Source organism: Sparus aurata, chromosome 6 (genome assembly GCF_900880675.1).
Source record: "Sparus aurata chromosome 6, fSpaAur1.1, whole genome shotgun sequence".
Taxonomy (NCBI): Eukaryota; Metazoa; Chordata; class Actinopteri; order Spariformes; family Sparidae; genus Sparus; species Sparus aurata.
This window is the reverse complement of record NC_044192.1, coordinates 31,782,345-31,803,920: the sequence shown is the minus strand read 5'-3', so window position 1 is coordinate 31,803,920 and position 21,576 is coordinate 31,782,345. Positions and strand designations below refer to the sequence as shown.

Here is a 21,576-nt window from a genome sequence, read left to right as displayed (position 1 = left end):
CTCTTCTCCTCGACCAAAAAGGTCTACACTGATTAAGTTGCAGTCGTTGCATGTACAGCTCCCCAGCGTGATGTCCTTCACCGCTCCCCCGAGCGCCGGCCTGCTGCGTTCACAGTACACTGTCAGGGACGTCCGGGAGTCCGATCCCGTCCCTGTTTATGGCCTGTCCAGATCATTATCAGGATCCATGCAATGAATCCAGCCCGGCGTTTTAGCACAATCTACTTGCCACCGCGCCTCATGCTGCCCTTGCGCGGCCACCAGGGATTTGAGCAGGAGAAGCAGCAGAGACACTCCACCAGAATGTCAACCCTTGTTCAAATGACATTGTAAATCCCAATGAATGTTATTCAAATTGGCTCATGGGTAATTCACACCCAGTACTCTGGGGAGCAAGATCCAAGCGGGCTCACCTTCCTAGCGGACAAGTGTTTTTTCGCCACTTGGGCCTCGGCCGCCGCCTGTAGTTGCCAGTTCTTATTCAGTGTTGCGATCATACACTTGGAACACCCTCGAAAAATCACTACAGCTGATAACAATCATTACAACAAGTTGTCTGGCTCTATTGTCTGGGATTTCACAAAACGCAGCTTAGAAGTTAGGCTGAACGGCATTGTATTCAAATCCACATTAGGGAGAGGCTGATAAAACCAAACTGTGAGGTGAATGAACAACCAGCAAAAGTCGCTGTGTCTTTTCTCGGTCTCTCGCGGGCGGTGAGATATGTTGATTCCCTGACATATTATCACCGGTTAAAACCACGTGTAGAACTGCTAGCCACATGCTGCAATCTGTTAGCAGTAGGATATTAATTAGGCCTACTCTGGCCGTCTGTTGACTCCGCTTTCATTTAGTACCAGATTGTGTTCCACATCCTTTCCTTTTAAGCTGCTGGCAGATGAGTGCATCCTTATGGCCTCAATTAACCGGTGCATGCGTAGTATGACATAGACGGTCTGGAAATAGATCACTCTGCTTTATTTATCTACCCTGTCACTTGCAGGGAATCATTAATTATGGGTGAAATAAGTGAGAATTGGCTTTCTACACCAGCAGTCAACCATTGAAGTCTTAAGCGCTCAACTTAAATCCCCTTATTATCTATCGCTATGACATTATTCATGGCAATTAACACGGAACCTCTTGGTTTAGTTCTATAACTGAGTATACGTGCATTTAGCTTTCCCCGGCCACGTTTAAACAGTGTCCTTGCTATTTTTATTTACTTGCATTTTTTTGTTTTTTTTTTACCTGAGAGCTTTGAAGCAAGGAGATAATAAATATGTTGGACCGCGGCAACAGCATTTATAATATTTCATTCATCATGATGATAAAGTGACAGAGAGAGGCCCGGGCAATGTGGAAAACGGGGCCTGCATACAAAACTGGAGTAAACACAAGCCCCATGGTCAGTGTTTATGTGCGCCGGGTTCATTTTAAACAAATGCAGAAGAAGCATACAGTGAAACAGATACTGAATATGTCAGCATTAGCAGTTGATGCCTAGCAAGGGTAAGTGGGATGTACACCAAGTGTATATACAGTACCTTTATGAGAACGTCCCGACGTATTTCTGTTGTCCTCTTCGGAAAGAGACACATTGTTCAGAGAATATGAGACAATATATACAGTATACAGAGAAAGCGGTATCGCAAAGGTGCTGTATTTCAGCAAGATGAACTATTTTTCCCCACCCTGCCTGTGTTTTCACTGCATTCTTCCAGTGTTTTCTCCTAAGGTCAAAGAGACAATTTCCCCGCCTTGTACTACTATAGACTTTCTCCCCTTTCCCCAGCCTGTACAGAGGATGTCATATTTCAAGGGCCAAGATGGAGGACGGAGCCAAGTGACCTCATTTTACCGATCAACTCCCCAGACCAGCGCGCTACGTTCACGTGCGAGGCAGAAGGCAGCCTTCCTCCGCAGTACAGGTAAATTACCACATCAAAGTTCCGTTTCCCCCGCAAGCCTCCTCATCTCCAACTGTCTACCCGCTCCAGCTCCACATCCACATCACATGATGGGAATCCATCGCTGCTTAATTGCTTCGCGAATCTCCGTTGCCGCTTCCACGGAAATCAAAGAGGGCACCGATAGCGTTGATTGCTATTGATTTGTTGAAGAACGTCGTTTTTCTGGACATAAATGCTTGAGAGAGATTGCACACCATCCGACTGAAAGACGGGCTTTCAAAGAGCAGCTGCCTAATTTGAGCATCAATTTTTTAATTGAACAAAGCTTATCTATTTTCAGCCTGAGCTATGATGTTGAGTTAGCTAGAGTCAGGTTGATAGTGCCAACACCTCAGATATGAGTGAAGTTAACTTCATTAATGATACAATTTAAGCCACTGAGCGGCTTAAGATGATGATTTAAAGTATGGAGCACGGGCTAAGGAAATCATTAGCGTAGAAAAGGAGATCCCAGCGACTCATTTGCACCGCGGATCCTTTGATATCTCCCCGGCTATTCCCCGGCGGTGCACGGAGCCCGCCTGAAAATGGCAGCGGGCGATGTTTTTTGTGGTAGATTGTGTTTCAGAGCTTGGTCAGCACCATGTAGATGCGCAGCAAGCAGGGCAGAGAGGCAATAACCTTGTGAGTGACATTCCGTTAAATGCTTACATTTCCTATAATGTGTCTGCACTGAAAACATGGTCCAGGCACAGCTGGGGGGGGGGGGGGGGGGGGATCATTATACTTGTTGTGCAACCTGAGCTTTCCCAGGATGAAGCCGAAACCGTCGCTGGCATTATTTCCCCCGCAACTTAAAACATTCGGATGTTCACCGGTGGCGCTGAGGAGGTTTTTCTCCTTCGGGTCCTCGATGGCCTTGAAGCAATAGCGGGGAAATGTGTAGGTGTCAGAATGATCTGCAACTTTTACTTCAGCTGAGCAAGCACGTAATGTTACGAGAAATGCACATACCATCGCTATTATAGTGTGACATGTTAGCTACACACCAGAGCTGCGCCAATCAATATTTCCTATGAATAATGGAACAAATGACTGCGTAAAGTGAAAAGAGCTGGATCATCATTAGAAACCAACAGAGATTTGCAACCGACTCTGCATTTCCCTTTAGCTTCATGGAGTGTTTTAGTGTCCTCCACCTCACTGTTTCGATTTTACACCCTGAAATCTTGACTGTTTTCAGTATCCACACTGGGTCCGGCAGCAGAAAGAAGGCACCTGTTTTTAAGCAAAAGAAAACCCAAACGTGAATTATTAGCTAGTATACTAATGATCCCACTTCTGCCTTGAGTTCTTGATGTTTCTTCTATTTTGGGGAATTTGGGGGAATTTCTTCCACAAGAATGGAACAGAAAATTCATTATGATAATGTTAGTCGTTTTCTTAACAGAGTTGTTTATTTATGTATTTACAAGACCAAACAAGCTAAAAGAGCTTGTCGAGCACAGCAAACTAGCCGCGAACAGACACATCTCGCAGCTGAGCAAGAGCTACGGTGCGCGTTTGTAGTTTGAGTTTTGGAGGGATTCCCGAAGGAAGCGAGGAGGTTTTTTTAGTTAGATACTTAAAAAAAATTTGCTTGCACCCAACTTCCACAAGATCTGGTGATAACGATATATTTTATGACCCTTCCACTGCTCTGATGTTATATAAGCCTTTTGTTATAAACTTTACCCTGCCTCCCTAGCGAGTCTTGTCTCATCTCCTATTTTGTCTACTTCTAGTTTTTATTTCTGAGTTCACTGATTTTCCACCATTTTCAAAGCACTCAGCCTCTGTTTGTAACACAACACAACACAACACATATATCTGACTCCAGCGATATTCATCTAGGTCAGTAGTTCCTCCGCTTGGAGTCAGTGCCCTCAATTATGAATGAAATATCTGAAACCAGGTTTAAAAGGAAGAATTGATGTTTGAGTGAGTGAACGCTCACCACTGTGGATTGACGTGCCTGATAATGCTTTTAAAGACACACGATGTCTTTCTTTAATATTAGTCTGAGGAAGGAGTCGGGTTCTTTTAGGTTTATTTGGGTTGCATCAGTTTTTCTGACACTGATCGTCCTTGACTTTTTTCCCTTCGGGCAAGGAGAGGACTGTTTTGTCCTGATGATAAAATAGAAAGCATAAATTCTTGCCAATTTACTTCACTAACACTGAAATTAGAACCTCAAAGTGTCCTGAGCAGACTGAAATAATGCCTTTAGGATGTGGTCATGCTGTGACTTTCACCAGATTCTGCAAACTATGCATGGGCCCAGACCCTGCAAATGAACAGTATTTGTATAATTAGATATGCCAAGCGAGAGGGTATTAAATTCAGGGCCCCTCACTTAATTTCCTCAGTTACTGCAGCTATTAAGAAAAATTCATCCATTTGGTTTAATATCCATAGAAAAAAAAATTGGGTCGCACAATATTGAATTTGTCAGAGATGATGATGTCAGGGAGCCGCAGTAGCACTGGAAGTGTCAGTCTCCTTTTCGTTGGGTGTTTCAGCATTCCTGCCGTGATAAAGCGTATGTGAAATGTAGATAAGATGAAATTATGATTGGATATTACCTGAATCCAGTGGGCAAATACCAAACACAATAGATATCCACCACAGCTGGACTTAACTATAGTATAGTAAGAAGTAATTCCTATAAGATACAGAATGGTTTTAGTATTTTATTTGTGTCTTTGACATACAATTGGCCAGCCTTCACAAACATTTTATCTGTCGTTTAGACAATATGCTGCCTTGCATTAACAGACTGCCTATAAAGAATAAAAATCATTATTGACTGATTAAACTGGAAATGGTCAACTGACCTCCCCCAAGCATTTCGAGGTTGTTTTATCGTTGTCACAAGACAACCGGATAGTTTCTGTTTCCCTCAGAGTAGCAAGCAACTACCAACAACACGGGACAAAACATGAGCTTATTCATTCGTTTAGTCTGTAATGGAGACATGAAGGTGGTTGTAAATGGTGCCAGGCTGCCAGCCTGACTGGATCGCCAGTCAGCCCTCATTTCCCTGAGAGATTTTGTGCCCAGTGGCAGACGCAATTGCACAGTGAGAGCGAGGTTTATAGAAAACCAATCTAAATGCAGATGTGTCACTCTATAGCCAAGACACCAACCTTTACCTCATAATGGGTTGTTAAAACAAAAAAAATTGTCTATTGCACTCCCAAGGAAAAGGAGCATTAGCCTATTATGATAATTACACTGAACTACAAAAACAAAGTACATATATCTGCATGCTTATACAAAAGAAAAATCTAACATCACCAGTCAAGGGATGGCCATGTCCGTTCCCTAAAATGAGTGAATTGTGCATTTGTTATTTATTATTTTAACCAGTGGATTGGCACACATTTGTTGTTCTAGTGAGCATGTACAGCGGCAGGATGTACAAGTGCTGAAGGTCATGGTAGGTAGTTTAGCTCGAGCACAGAGGAATTTAGCTATATCATGATTTGACCAAACATATTTTTAGTAGGATCAATTCATTCTTGGTGTCGGACTTTTAAAAGTTCAGTGCATACGATTTAGTGGCATCTAGCAGTGAGGCGGCACATTGCAACCAACTGAATACCCCTCACTTCACCCTCCACTTCAGTGGCCACTAAAAATGCAAAAGGCCCTCTCCAGATCCACTTTTTGGTTTGTCCATTTTAGGCTACTATAGAAACATGGAGGTGCATCATGGTGGAAGAGGCTTATTCTAAGGTCAAGACAATGACAGATTTTTGGTTTCAGGTGATTCGATGCAGATGCAAATTTTGTCATAAAACTCATATTATGTTCCTGTCTGTTAATACCCTGTTTAATGGGATTAATTGAGCAAACAAAACATTTTTACCAGACTTATACTCAAATTTGTGTAAATCATTACCAGTAGCATCATCACTTAGGGACTATCAAAGGACTATCAAAGATTTTCAGACTCATCAGTTTGCGTCGATACTACCCAGTAATCACACATGGCAAAATCCATCATGGACCCAGTAGACCAGGACGTGTTGCAGCACCGTATTTTGGAACATCTAGGAAACCACTACATGTAAGTGATAACTAGCAGGGATGAGGTAGTGCAAACCCCCTAAATGTGAAGTTAAACTTGCACAACTGCTCCTGTGATATACTGAAAATAACAGATTGGATATATCTAGCTGTGATATGGACGTGGAGAAGTCATTAATCAGGCTGTTTGACAAGCTCGAAAATTCTGTCCGGCTTGATTTAAGCAGCCGAGCACAGATAGCAGGTATGTTAAAATGAGAACATCAGGCTGTCATTTGTGTTTATGCTCATAAGCTCTTCTAGTTAGCTTCATTCTGTCTGATTTTGTTTCCCGACGCCTCACTCCGCTCCACCTCACCCACTCAGTGACACCGTGAGAGTACGACTGGGAGCCCTGACAGTTCTGCGGTTGACAAATGGTCCAGCGTAGCGCCAGAGCACACTCCGGGGCTCAGAGCTGTGCGTTATGAATACACCTGTCACTGTGTTTACTATGAATCTGCTGTAACACAGGATCAAGGGCACCGCAGTGATTGGAAAGGGGGAATGAAAAAGTACTCTGGCTGGTGTCTGCTATCATGTAATGTGACTTCAGGCAGATGTATGACTCTACCTTTGTTTACGGGTCGGCACAGGGTAACAGGGACATAAATAGAACGGTGAGCGTGTGATTAGAAGGTGGGTTTTTTTTCTCCTTTTTTTGGTTATGAATTCAGCCGCAGTTTTGAGTCAGATAACAGGGCTGAATAGAGAAAATGTTTAATTGATTTTTATCTTTTGGAGGGTCACTTTTGGAGAAATCTCTGTGATCCTTGGGCTTTTGAGATCTTACAAAAACCAGTTGGATGAACTGGAGGAATGCAGGCACGTGGTCTTAAATAAAAGGCTTTATTACTGAACTTCCAGATAGTAGACACTGTATATGGACTGGCGCTTGATGCACATCCGTTATTTATTTTCATGTTTTAATTTCATTCGAAATAAAACAGCATGTATTCACTGTGAATGTTTTTATGCCTGCATATAAAGGTTTTATGCACATACATTATATATATGATGACATTTCACTGAATCCATAGGATTTTTTTCTAAAGCTGATACATACACAGGAAACACACCCACACGCGCGCCGACAGACACTCACATTTATACAAGGTGGTTTTAGGAATATTTATCGTGTTACATTTGGCTTGAAGGCCAAACGAACATCAATTTATTAAAGAGCAGCAGCAATAACCTGCTAAACATAATTGTAGAGAGTACCCTGGTCAGCAGTTGAATTTCCATTATCAGCTCTAAGCTCTGCGTGTGTGCGTGCGTGTGTGTGTGTGAGCGAACAGTATGTGGTCTGTGTGGCCACTGCTGTCTCTGTGGGTGTCTGGCCTCAAGGAAAGCCAGGTGAGCCAGTGCTGCAGTACAATCCCCGGTCTATTTGATGAGGAGACCTCATGCAAAATTGATGTGAACCTCAAGGTCACGGGGAGTTCATTCAGAGCATGCTCAGATCAGCCCGCGCCTGCAGCACACCGCAGCAAATAGGACTGTTCCCCCGGACTCCGTTGGACTTAGCGTAAGCTCCTCTCGGCCTGATGGGGCGGTGGATTCAATATGATTCACTTTGGGCTCGCTTTATCATCAAGACCTCTGCTTTGCCTGTGTCACCTTTCTGTTTTCACTCCTCCTCTGTATTTGAAATGGAATTATAATGAAGGAGAAAGGGAGATGTTTTCTTTTGAACAAAGAAAAGATATGGCTCTGATGTCTTGTGCTCGTTAGCAACACGCTGGCCACAAATAGAACGCTGCCTCTCGGTTATGGTAACAGTTGCGTAGTTGTCCAAAGGAGTAATGGGGTATTGTTTTGTGGTTGTTTGCTGGCCTCTTCGGCGTGTGGCCCCTAAAACAAAGTGATGTGTACACGACACGTGACATCTCATCTTAACATTTTAATATGTGCACGTGTTGTTAGCAGTTCTATCCAAGTGTTTCTCTGAAATCACTTTCTGAGGCGTGAAGAGGTGAAAATGTCCGGAATATCAGATGAGCAAAGTATTAGCAAAATGAGAGAAATGTCAGATGCATTATGTCTTGACCCCTGTCATGACCGCTCAGAGTATATCGCCCAGTTGGTGAGAGGAGAATTCTTTCAACCCAATCGGCAGAATCAATGTTGGCAATGTACGTTTTTTGCGAACCACAGATATGCTGAAACGTTACATTTCTGTATGCATTTCTTTATGTTTATTTAGGTTCAATTTTCAAAGTTATTCAGCCCTACCTCATCAGAAAAACGATCACATAGGTCAACTAGGAAAGCAGGATATTATGAGCTATATTGATGTTTCTTGGCACGGAACTCTAGTGGCCATAAGTATTATTACAGGTGCAAAGGAGGAAGTAAGGAGAGGTAATATAAAGGGTGGAAAGTGTGTATAGGGAGTTTCTTAGGTAACGTGATTTCAAGGTCTAGTTTGTACGAAAGCTCAAGAAGAGCTTTGCGATCGTAGGTCGGCTCAGCCACCATCTGAAGTGTCAGTATTTTGTGAGTTGGGAAACCCAAAGCATCAGTTTTTGATGGGCTTGATGAGGCACAAATCAAATATCTCGCAATTTGGACTTTTACAGCCAAACCACAATGTCTTCCTAAACCTAACTTAGTAGTTTTGAAATTAGTACCATTCAATTACAGTCGGTACGCTTTCTGTTGGTATGCTGCAACAATCGTGTTGTTTTGGGACCGGTTAAAAAATGCTGTTTTTAGTGAGTGTGGTTATCTGCCAACTCAGTTGTTTTGACATGAGGATGTGTTGATCTTATCTTGTAACAACATCGGGCTTATGTTCTGGTTAGGTTTAGGAACAAAACCACTTGGAAAGGGAGTTAGGTTTCGAAAATTATCCTGTTTGGGCTTAAAATACCTGCTTTATTGCCACAAACCCGGCTAGAGATAGTCCTCTGGTCTGTTTAAAAATATCCAGTGGTGTCACACCTATATATGTTGAAACGCAGACCCGAACTGTGGTCAGGCTTCTTGCCTCTAACCACACCACCAACCCCCTCCATCTCCTAATGCGAAAGTCATGTCACAAATGTGGATGCGATACAAGACGTTTCCCAGAAATGTGAATGTGGTTGGTATCGTATGATGCCTATGAATGTGAACGCATCAGTGGTTTGCTGCCAACTTTTTATCCTGGCGACTCTTTCATTAAACAGTCCTCGAGATGAATATTTCTGTATCGCTGTTTCAATGTTTAGTGAGAATTATCTACCCATATAGTGGATACCCTAGAAAATGGTGCAAGATCAATAGTCACTGATTTATCGGCACCACTTTCTGATAAGGTGCATCTTATGAATTGTTTATACATTCCAACTAATGCCTTCATTAATAGTTGATAAATCATTGACTTGCTTCCTTAGAGCAGCTGTAAGCACACGTTTTTACTAGACCAGCTTTCTGAGTTTTAGCTGATCCATAAAACATCAATTATTTACTTATTAACCCCCATAATAAAGTTTTTAAAGGCACTTCATTAATCAGATCTTATTAGAAGGGGGCGCTTACTTATCTACCATCATGCATCGTGCAGAAGTGGAAAACAAAGCAAATGAAAGGAATGAGCCGAGTAATATTAATGTATTGTGTTAATATAGTTCTCGACATGGAATTCAAACGAAGGATTCGTGAAGTTTTGAGCCTACATTAATGATCTGGTGGCGGATGTTGGAGGTGCGGAACGAAGTAGGGTTGCAGTAGATAAGACAGGGGCTGATATTCATTGCATTGTCTCACTTTAAATCATGGCGCAGTGTTTTATCACTGGGGTGGAAAAGGAAGAGGTAAACATGTACATGAGCGGTCATTAAGGGAAGGCTGCATTACTCACATTACTGTGTTTTTTAATTCCATTGTGTATAAAGGCGTCTCAGCTTGGCTTACAGAGAGGCCGTGCTCCGTGTGGTGTGCTGATGTTTCGTCCCGTTTTCTGAGTGTGAAGATTCACATTTTTTCACGTACTCTCACTATGTGAGAAATCACAAGTGCTTTAGATAGTTCACATTGCATTAAGGCTAGGTATGAGGCCATCGATGACAAAAAAGACAGCCGCTTTTGTTGATCTTTCCTCATCTTTGCTTCAAACCCCTTTCCTGGGTTCACATAAAAAAGGCGAGCTCTACCCTGTAATGACACCTTCCCCATGTCTTCTCATATCATAGCCTGTCTCGGGTGTATCTATGGCAAGAGTAGGTAGGTGGCTTACTGATTGTGTCTGCGGCGCAGAGACGCCTTCACACCCAGCCAGCTGTCTGCTGCAGGGGTGTGTGATCTGTCCAGGCTGCCCACCTTCCTCCCCCATTAAGCTCAATCACGCTGGGTGGCTGCAAGTCTAAATATCTTCTCATCCCTCTCCATTTAACCTCCTCCCCTCTTCCACATACAATAATCCTCCCTTTGGCACAAACAAAGGAGGAATTCAGATGGAGAAATACAAGGACTTTAAACACGACAGCAAAGTGTGTGATGTAACTGGGTACGCTTTTACATAGATTCTTGGAAACATAAGCTTTGCCATGACAAGGATAGAGCATTTAAAAGTAATATTGTTGGAATAGTGACAAAATCAGTGAGATTAAGTGACTGGAGCAGACTGTTAGATGAATAATGCAAGCAACAAGATGAAAGACAGCTTCGTCTTGTAGTCTGTCAGGCAGGAGACTGGGGAGAGCCATGACTGACTTTAAGACTGCATGAAGCATCATTCTAACAGCCTGTTAGTTTGCCTGGGAGGAAATAAATGATATTGATTTTTTCCCCCTCTCCTTATCATTGGAAATGTCATTTTACAGTCCTGTCACTAAGGCCGACTAACACACAGCACTCCAATAATCCTTTGTTTCTCCAATCCTAGAAGGAACGGGAGGAGTCATTTTTCACCAGTGTTAATGATCTGAGATAAAGTCTCATCGCCCTCCATATTTGTATACGTTCCTCCTGCGCCTTGCATCTCCCTCAGATGTGGCACTGTCACACCGACAGACTGATGTCAGTGAATAACGCACAGTGTGAAGTGTTTTCACTGTACAGCGTGAACAAAATTTGGCGTTTTGTCTCTTTTGTAGCGTTGATTAATAGCTCATACTTCCTGAACTGAGCTGGCATGACAGAGTATCTTGTGACCTTTCCCTGAAGGAAATGGTCCGTAGACAACGCAATACGAAGGTGTCAGAAAGCAATAAGTCAGAAACACAAAAGCACAGGCATAAACTAATTAGAAAAACTCAGAGCGCGCGCACCGCTGCCAAGGCTGCACAGTCCTTTAGACACGTCAATTTCAGAACACAAAATGTTAAGGCATATTTAATCTGCATCTGCATCACAATGTGCATAGTCATCATGGGATGCTTTTGCCATTTTTTTTCAATTTCTTTTTTTTTTTTATTCAAGTAAGTGCAGTGCAGTCTGCAGACACACCGGTGCCTCTGTGAGGCTGCTGGCACGGAGGTGCTTTTGAGTTGAAATCAGCAGGCTCTGGGAATAGCAGCAACTTAAAAGTCAATTCAACATAGTGGCCGAGCCCTGTAATTATAACCTAACTTGATGCACAGTGGCCCAAAAATGTATGTCCCATGAGCTTACATTGTGAAAGAAGTGGCTGTAAAATGATATTAGAATTTGATACAATAGGTCAGGTAACATTTGGAAAGTTGAGAAGAGTTGCACAACTAAGTGATTTTTCAGTAAGCGGGGAGCTAAACCAGAAGTTAGCCTCCTAGCTATAGCAGAAGTCTCTGGTGGGATGGCACTATGTGAAAGATCTGGCTGGTTGCATACCTGGGAGTGGCACACATAGCAACACAGAATTCATTTCTGAGGAATGAATGGGACCCTGCTCAGAAATTGTATTTAATTTCTCCTAAATATATCCAAAATGCTAACATTTTCATTATGACAACACTAACATGCTAATGTTTAGCAAGTCTAATGTTTGTCATGTTTACCAGGTTAGTTTAGTTTGTTAGCGGTGGTGGACATTAGCAAAGTTAATTTATGTACATTTACGCTTTGGACTTAAGTACAGTTGTGAGTCATTTGTACTTAATTTCATTGTTTTCATAATTGGGTATTTTATACTTCTACTCCCAGCCCAGTCCCCACAATAACAGTTTAGCAGTTAGTTTCAGGCGAGAAAGCTACCAGGGCAGTGTCTGCGTTTCTGTGTTTCAACATTTGTAAAAGTGACACCACAGGATATTTTTAAGGACACCTCAGGACAATTTTCAGCCGTGCTTGTGTTGACCAAATGTTTTTCTTAACCCTAACCAAGTGGGGTTTTTTTTGCCCAAACCTAACCAGAGCATAAGCGCAGCATTGTGACGAGAGATTAATTAAAAATTGCACTCAGCCAATGTGTATTCTATTCCATTTCATATAAAACACAATGCATTGTCACATTAACATTGTTTACAACAGTAAATAAAACCACCCAACAGTAGGCCAATGTAAAATGATCTCCACCACTGCTAAAACATTCAAATGCAGCTTAATGTTACTGCATCTATAATAATAACCAAAGATTTTTTTATTTTTCATATTGCGACCTAAAGACGGTATTACGTCTTCTCCTGCTGTGTTTTTTGTGGATTATCACTAAACTGAAAATAAGGTTGATGCTGATGGGTATGTCATTAGTTTTGCAGGTATCTGATAAACTCCAGTACTGACAAAGTGAAAGTTTGAAATGGAAAGTCAAAATCACCAGGATTAGATTCTTACAAAACACATGAACGTATGAGTACCGTTAATATTTACCAAATTTCATGGCTATCCCTCTTACAGTTATCGAGATTTTTCACTCTTTATCACAAATGTTGACCTGGTGTTGGCGGAATAGAAAATTCTGGGGATCAAAGAAGTCAGCAGGAATCATCCTTTGGGAACAGTGAATTAATTTTATGCCAATAATGTGGCTGAAAATAGTAAATTGCTCCATCACTGTGCTATGAAACACAACCTCATGTATTGCTACATGCGCAGCAACACTTGTATCTCCTGCAAGGACGGTATTTCCATCAAATGTCACTACAATCTGTTAACATTTGTCAGATATTCTGCTAGCAGACTCAAGCTGCACCAGAAAAAAAAAAAACAGTGAACGTAATTAAAAATGAGATGAAATAAAATCCACTTCACCATGCAAGCAGGAGAAAATCAATACTCACCACAACAGATTTTCTCTCTTTGGAATTTTGCCTAAATTAAAAGCAAAACAAAATACTTAAATGAAGTCAAACTGTTGAAGAAAAAAACTGGAAGCCGTATCTGTGCTTAATGTCAAGACTTTTATTTTTGCTCTTTCTCTCCTTGCCTGGAGGCTTATTCACAGCATTCAGATCCCTGTGTTAATAATACAGAGCCCTGCTCTCATTACTCACCTTTTATCTTCTCAGCATGATGTGGGTGGACCGATCGAATCGATCTCTGTGATAAACACTGTGAGCGTGCATCTCCAGGGGGCTCAGCTACTGATTGTGTTTGCGTTTTTCCAGATGGTCACTAAACGGAACACTCATTGATCTGGGGAATGACTACCGGCGTCACATGTCTGGGGGCAGCCTGATCATTAGCAACCTGGACAAGGACCAAGACACCGGGGTGTACCAGTGCACGGCCTTCAACGCGTGGGGGTCCATCCTCAGCCGCAGAGCCAGCCTGCAATTTGCATGTAAGTGATCCCCACAACTGCTTACACATTTCTGGCACGGCTCTGACACAGTTATGACATCCTGGCACTTCTTCGTATCTGCCGTATATCAGTCTGACATGTTTGTTACATGGTTGTGGCCCAGGCTTTCCCTTTTTTTTTCATTTACTATTCCAATTTCTCATTGAGATTGCCTGTGAATAGATTTCCGAGAGGGGAAATGGTAATCGAATGAAATGTCAGACGCAACAAACACAGTGGGTGAGGCAGCTTCTGACTGCCTCTGAACTCCATTGATTCTCATTAGTGGCTCCAACTCTGACAGCATCTTTGCTCAGTCCGAATTGACTCATATTTTGCCAAGTGATTCGCCGGCCCCTGTGATTCCCACTGTAAAGGAGAAGAACACAAATAATACTTAAGAAGAATTTGCATCCTTGTAATCGGCAGCCACGTCGTTTTGAATAATATACACAGCAGACCGTGAGCGGATCAGATAGTGACAGGCTGTCTGCTGCTCCCGTCTTGCTGTTTTAAAAGGCAAAAGGCGGGTTGGAAAGTGATGCTGTTGAGTGGGGGCCTACCTTCCAGACAGGCGCTGTAGAGGCACCTCTCTTCTCTTGATCAAGCTTGCTGGCTATTGATCATGTCCCAAGGATAGAGAGCCTTTCACTTCCTCTCAGGAGATGGGCTGCTATTATCCCTATAGCCCAGTAATGAATCTCACTTGTGGGGACCGGGTGAAGAGCAGAGCTGCTTGACATTTATTGTCTTGCCTAATGCACAGTGAGGGAGGTCTCGGAGATCAGCATGGCTGATACTCTGTTTTTGCGTGTAATGAGGCCACTGCCCTAAGATAGAAATGTCATGCCTTCTTTGCTGCTTTGCCTGCCTTCAGAATTCAGCTGCAACCACTAAAAGCTGCCATATCCTCCCACAGCACACAACTGTTGGGGAAACATCGGGAATAATGCTTAGAATTACAGAAAAATGTCATCTACAGCATCAACACACGCACTGTGGAACTGATAAGTTAATCTTTACATACCGCCTGAGAGAAACTCTGGTTTCATGTAATCTGGATGTTATTTTTATAGCTTTGGCCGTCACCATTGGTTAAGATAACATTGTACTCTTCGAGTCAATTGCTGAGATCTGGGAACTTTGCAGCATTGGCCTACTGCATGTGCACATTAATGTTTCTCTCCTCTCAGTCCCGCTCAGCCCAGACTTTACATTTGGACAAAGTTATGCACACAAAGATCACTATTAAAGGCCCGGAAATGTGACATTTTAGGGTTTAAAAAACAAAAGTTTAATCCAAGGAGTGGAAATGTTCCTTGTTTGTGATCAGAGGTGTCCTGTCATTGTAACATTTAGGTTTATAATGACGAGTTACGTGGGCTGTCTTGCAGTACCACAGTTGACCACTGGGGCAAATTAGCATCAAGTAGACAGACACGTCATTGACGCCACATTGGCAGCTTTGGTCATCGCTGCAGTACGTCATTATCGCCATCATATCAAGCTGGGCAAGCAAGTGTTCAGAGATTGAACACTGAAAGATTCCAAATAAACCTTTGCCACTGTTAGGAATAAAACCCACTAGAATGTTTGTATTTCTCAGCAGATCTCATTGAGTAGTTTTCATATTCAAGGGTAAATGATGTGTGGGGGTCAAAAGAGTTTTGTCTCCAGTTACTTAAAGTCTCAATTGTTAAGGTGCATTCACTGCCAGACTCTCAAGAGAGGAGATTCAGAGTGACTGGAGGGAAACTCTTTGTACTCCACATAGCTACGTCTAAGCCCTTGAACATAAGAAAGACTCACTGAAATTGCCGGAGAAATATAAATGTTAAAGTGCTTTTTATTTAGAAAGAACATAGCTGCACCATTTACCCTCTACATATTTGCTGTGTTGTGTCGAAGGTGTCCCCCACAATGACAAACCCACAGGAAGGACACATTACCTAACCTGTAGAGCCTTTTAGCTCCTGTCAGCTAAATGTTGGTTTTATGGCCCTTAACTGTCCTCTTCGGTCCACTCTCAGCTCTTTCATCAATGTTGCTTCCAGCCACAGTTGCCAGCTGCGTTTAGTGAAATACTAAACGCTTCCTGAATCAGCGCCAGACGGCAGACGGACACACTGGGTGGTTAGCTGGTGAACGCAGTGGAGTATTTTAGTAGCTTGAGAGCCAGATACTTTACCTCAGGAGTCGGAGGAGACCAAAAACAGAGCTAAAAGAGAGTGAATGTTCAACTTACATTCAACAGGTGGAGTAAAACCTGATAACAAGAGATGTTAGCAGGTTGTTTTGTGTCTGCTGGATGTGCGGGTAAAAGCAAATGCTGGAAGAAACATAATCTCAAAATATCAAATTTCAACATTCATTTTTTCTCAGGGTGATGATAGGTATGCCGTCAGTGTTGGGAAAGTTCACTTTCTACACGAACTGGTTCAAAGTTCAGTTCACAAATTTTAAAACAAACTAGTTCAGTTCATAGTTCATAATTCAAACTTTTAAACTAAGTTCATAGTTCCAAAAAATAACTAGTTCATAGTTCTTTTTTTTTCAATATGTTGCCACGAACTATTATTTTCACAGTGATTGCCACAGCCCATATAGAACCACAGACAGCAATTATTTTATCAGTTTTAACACTGAAACTGCAACTCTCCAACAATATACTGCAAAGCCAGGTTGTCCTGCTGCGACTGGGAGATGAAGACAGTGGAGCCGGTACTGTACGGCATTAATGTGATTTGGGTGGTAGAGGATCTGTTTTGGCTTACCGTTGCCGTGTCTTTTGATTTTTTATTCACTCGCAGTTGCTTCTTGAAACCCGGCGGGTGAAGTTTACACAAAAAGGTTCCGATTTTTCCCACCTGGATCATCACTAACCCTTTCATAAAATTGTCTTAAGTAATCATACGAAGATGCCGTATTAATGGTGGAGGCAAAGTCTGAGGTATCGCTGCCTTCATTTGTTTTTGCCTCCATGCTAGCGTTTTGATGAGCCGGGGTTTTCACCTGGAAGGCTCTATGGAAATCTGGCACTCTCTTGCGAAGTTAAATTGAGAGTGCGCCGTTCACAAGAATGCCAGAATGAACGCGTTCGCAATAACGTTCAGCAGGCAGAAAAACAGTTCATTCAGTTCACGTTTGCCAAAAAACGATCGTTCACTGAACGCGTTCAGGCACAACACTGGCCGGCGTTGTGTCTGCACAGCTGGGCTACACAGTCCGGGTTGTTTACCACCTGTGAAACTGTCTGAGCGCTAACATTTCTTGCTTGTGTTGCACTTTGTTGTAATTATGTCGCCTCGCTTGTGATTCTCAGCAATTGCCTCGATAGCGCTGTAATTGATCGCAGACAACGGCCAAAACCACCAAATATAGACCCGAGTTTAAAAAAACTTTCCTAAAACAGGAACCCAAGAATGCAATAGCTGTGTTGTGTTGCCCTCTCGAGCAGGTTAAAGTAGCCTCACTCGAAAATCACTGCTGGACACAATTTATAACGGAGAACGTCTACACAACACGGCGGCGCCATTGCCCAGACCGATCATCATGGAGCTGTAATGGTCGCCGTGTAATCTCTGGGCCAGCCATTCTTATATGGCAGAGACTGATTCTGCTTACAAAGGAATCACTGCAGCTACAGTGAGTTTGGCCTCCAGCTCTCAGAGTTACAGTGTGTGGTCAGTTCACTCCAGTGAAGCCCATTATTCTTCCGCTCAGAGGCCAGAGAAGGGAGGCGCGTATCCCCTCCAGCGTCGAGCCCGGCCACATCTCTACCCTCCCCTGTGCCATTTTTTGCACGATCTCCGTGAAGGAGTCATCCTTTCCTCAACCCCTAAGTAATTATCCACGGCTCTCTGATTCGCCTCCCGCTGCTTCCAAAAAGTGTTGCTGTTATAATTATCATCCGCTGTTTTTTCTTCGCCGGGCTTTTTTCAATCAAAATCGAGGAGGTGAAACTCTCTCCAGCGCCGGTTTCCTCAGAATCGCAAATGCCTTTAGGAGATCGACTCTGCATTTACAGAGGCAGCCTGGTGAGATCAGAAGGACATCGCCTCTGTCTGTATTTCAAGTCGGCCATCTCCTCCTGTGGCCTCCTCTGTGTCCTGCCGTGACTTGCTCTGTTTGATTCCACTGCGGTCATCAGAGAGCCGCTCATTAATCTTACCAACACTCTGTCCCACTTCTCTCCATAATCTTCCCTCTCCTAATTTCCCTTATCGGTCACACTGACTTTCTTTTGTTTGTGTTTGGAAGGCTCACTCTAGGCTGTTAGCCAGAGGGTGCAGACAGAGTACAGAGCGGACTGCGGCAGCTTCCCTCCATCAGTCATGAAGCCAGGGGTGGTTTATCATCCCAGGTTTGGGTTTTGTCTGCCAGCAACTGCTCATTCATTTACAAGGGCTAGGTTGCGCTGAGAGTATTGATGGGGAAGCTAATGCTTTTAAGTGCAAGATTACACCACATTTAATAATGATGTTACTTATTGCTGCTGGCACAGCAAACTGTCATTTGTCATGCAGGCTCCCCCGTGTTTGTTCAGTCCGCGCACAGCGTCTTCTTCCCCTCCGCTCATTTTATCCTATTGCAGCCTAATCTCATCCCAGCGTTGAAGTGTGGCGTCGCGGGGTAAACGTCACCAAGTCAGGTCCATCTGTTTCATCAGCGCCCTGCATGCCTTTGAACGCCTCATAAGCTGTCAGCCGGTGTCCCAGGCCAATCAATGATGCCCCATTAAAGTCCCACTGCTCAAAGTGTAACATCAAAAACATGCCTCAGTGAATCAGCGGAGGGAGTTTAGGGACAACTTATGTCTCCTTTTTTCAAAACCACTCCTTTTCAAAGAAACCCTGGAGTGTATGGACTGTGTAAAAAAACGCACTTTTTTGGCTGTCTGATATTCTGCTCTGTGCCGCTGATGATTTGACGTTCTTTTCTTCAGCCGCCGTCTAAACCCATTTCGATCTTTTTCTGACATATTAGATCTCGATAACTTCAAAACTCAAACCGTGAGGAGCGCTGTCAACGTCCGTGAGGGCCAGGGCGTGGTTCTGTTATGCGGACCACCTTTACATTCCGGAGGTAAGTTTGCTGCGTGCGTGTGTGTGTGTGTGTGTGCGCGCTGCTTTTTCTTCCCGTCGTGTCTTATTTAAAACATGAGTCACTGGAATTACCTCCGCTCGATTCACGTGGAAACCTTTGATAAAGGATTACTCCCTTACTCCTAACTTAATCTGTTTTTACAGCCATTTATGTGTACACATGCTCTTAATAATCATCCTCTTATGTATTTCATACTGAATATTACTAAGTAAATCCCCTGGGTGTTTCTTTCCTCATGCTGCATTTTTTTTTCTAATTAAAGTTTCTGAAGTAAGTCTTGAAGGAATAGCTTGGCATTTTGGTAAATTGAAGTCTTTGGCTTCTTGCTGAGGGTAAGATGAGAAGACCACTCTGGTTTTTTTTCATTGAATATGTAGCTACAGAGAGCGGAGACAGCTAACAGCGAGTATGGCCTTTTTACCAAAAGTAATGATATCTGCACATCAGCACCTCTGGCACCTTGTTTCCGCTTAGCTCTGTACACATATGTGATCCGATTCCGTACTCTTGAATAGGCAAAAAAACCAAACAAATAAGCTGCAAAGAGTTGGCCGCAAATGTACCAGCGTTATTTGGATGCTAGCTGACAGAGTGCACAGAGTGATTCATACTTCCTGGCTCAGGTCTCGCCACGCGTTATTGGTCCTATTTTTGTCTCGCTGATGCTACTACAACAGTTACGGGGGAAACAGGAGAAGTCCCAAGTGCAGACATCACACGTGTGGCAGGATTGGGAAACGAATGGCGAGCTTTATTTAAAACATAGCTGAAGGATACAAAAAACAAGAAAACCAGTTAAACCAAAAACGAGTCACGGCGACAAAGTAGCAACAAAAAGGGCTGAAACAAAGTGCAAACACAAGCAACGTACAAATCAGTGAAAACACAAGGAGCATAAAACAAAAACATAACACGGGGAGACACCGAGTGCAGACAGTGGAGAAGACACTGGAGGTGACGAGGGCGGGAAACTCAGGGTGGCATCACAGGCATCACAGACAAAGACATGAGGGACAACAAAGGCTATACACACACTCTAACGAGGGGATCAGGTACAGGTGGAGTGAGGCGGGAAAAGGACAGGTGAGGAACTGAAAGGCAATTTCCTCATGTTGTCCATAACCGTCCATAACGTTCACACCGAAGCATCAACACAAAAAGTTGTGTTTTTTAAATATAGGATTATGGGCTGGACTCCAACTAGTGATCTTATGGACTGTAGTGGAAACCTTCTATTAATTCACATTAAACTGTGTGATAAGTGTTCATAGATAGATAGATAGATAGATAGATAGATAGATAGATAGATAGATAGATATTCATCTGTGAGCATCAGAATCAGAAATCCTTTAATGTCTCGCAGACGGGGACATTTGTTTGTCCTAGCAGCCAAGACAAAACCAATGGCAAAAATAGACAATACAATTACAAAGGTAAGAAATAGAATAGACGTGTAAACATACATATACATATAAACATGATTAGCTTTAGGCGCTAATAGGCAGATGACCAGTATCTTCAAACATAGCCAGACTAACAGTGTCCCCTGTATCACGTATTTATGCTAAGCTAACCAGCTGCTGCCCGTACTCTTATGTTTCTGTCAGAGGATTTATCAATTAGACGATCTGAAAAAAAAGATGATCAGAAACTATGCTGATCATCAGTTTTTTCAGTGTTCTTCGGTGCTCCCTGCCCTCCATGTTTCGGATGTTCCCCAGCACCACCACACCTGATTCAAACAGACGGGACGTTATCAGGCTTCAGCGGCTTGATCACGGTCTGATCATTTGAATCGGGGCCGTCGGAGCAGGGCGACATCTAAAAATGTGCGGGGACCAGGGACGGCAGAACACCGGATTCATCCTTTGAGTCGTTTTTCAAGAAGAAATGTCAAACACTTGCTGGTTCCAGCTTCTTAAATGTGAGATTTTCTGACATTTTACAGACTAAATCAAAACCCGGTGAAAACATTCTGCAGATTAATGGATGAGATTAATCATTAATTGCGGCCCTTATCTAAAGAAATTCAAAAAAAGATGCTTTAATTCTTCAACAGAGAGAGATGAATATGTATTCTTCCGATGAGAATGCCGTGGTGTGGAGATCCAGGCGCAGACTGTTTGGCCCCACCTCGCTGAGTCTCTGCAGAAAACTGAGAACATGGACAATGGCTGCTGCCTAGCTTGCCTGCCTCTTGACACAGTAGCTTGCACATCGGGACAACCAATTTCCTTCACAAGAGAACAGTTTGCGGCGCAGTGCATTGTACAGCTGGTCTATGGGATAATGGGTCAGAGTACTTTGTGTGAAATACAGTTTGACAGCTTCCCTCTGACATAGGATTATATGCGGTTGGCTGCTGGAACCGTAGCGCTATTGTGTTTTCCCACATTTTTCAGAAGTGAATGAAAGTAAGCCTGCTGTTCCATTTTTTCCTCTCCCTGCCCTGTTGCTCCCTCTCCTCTACTATCCCCTCTATCCCTCTCTCTTCTTCCTCTCCTCCCCCCTTCCGCCCTTCCTCTCTCTTGAATTTTGAAAAGCGTCGAATTGCCACACCACCTTGAACTCCGCCGAAGTTACCACTTCACTTATTTAACACCTACAAGGCTCACCCTCCGGTTGTCATGACGCTCCATCGACTTTGAATTCCGTGAAAGCTTTTCCCTCCGCTGCCGCATCCATTATCACATCACTCGGATGTGATAAATTAAATACAATATTGTCACAAGCGATTGCGATTTTATCACTTTTTGT

General features: G+C 43.1%; 1 protein-coding gene across 4 annotated transcripts in view; it reads left to right on the top strand.

Annotated features, from left to right (window-relative positions):
- The window catches only part of cntn3b (contactin 3b), a 63,430-nt gene that overhangs the window by 12,122 nt on the left and 29,732 nt on the right, over window positions 1-21,576 (top strand). For all 4 annotated transcript variants that reach the window (XM_030420324.1, XM_030420323.1, XM_030420322.1 and 1 more), the window contains exons 3-5: window positions 1,796-1,931; window positions 13,538-13,713; window positions 18,700-18,798. In XM_030420324.1, coding sequence (XP_030276184.1) covers window positions 1,796-1,931; window positions 13,538-13,713; window positions 18,700-18,798 — 411 coding nt within the window. The remainder of the gene's footprint in view (window positions 1-1,795; window positions 1,932-13,537; window positions 13,714-18,699; window positions 18,799-21,576) is intronic.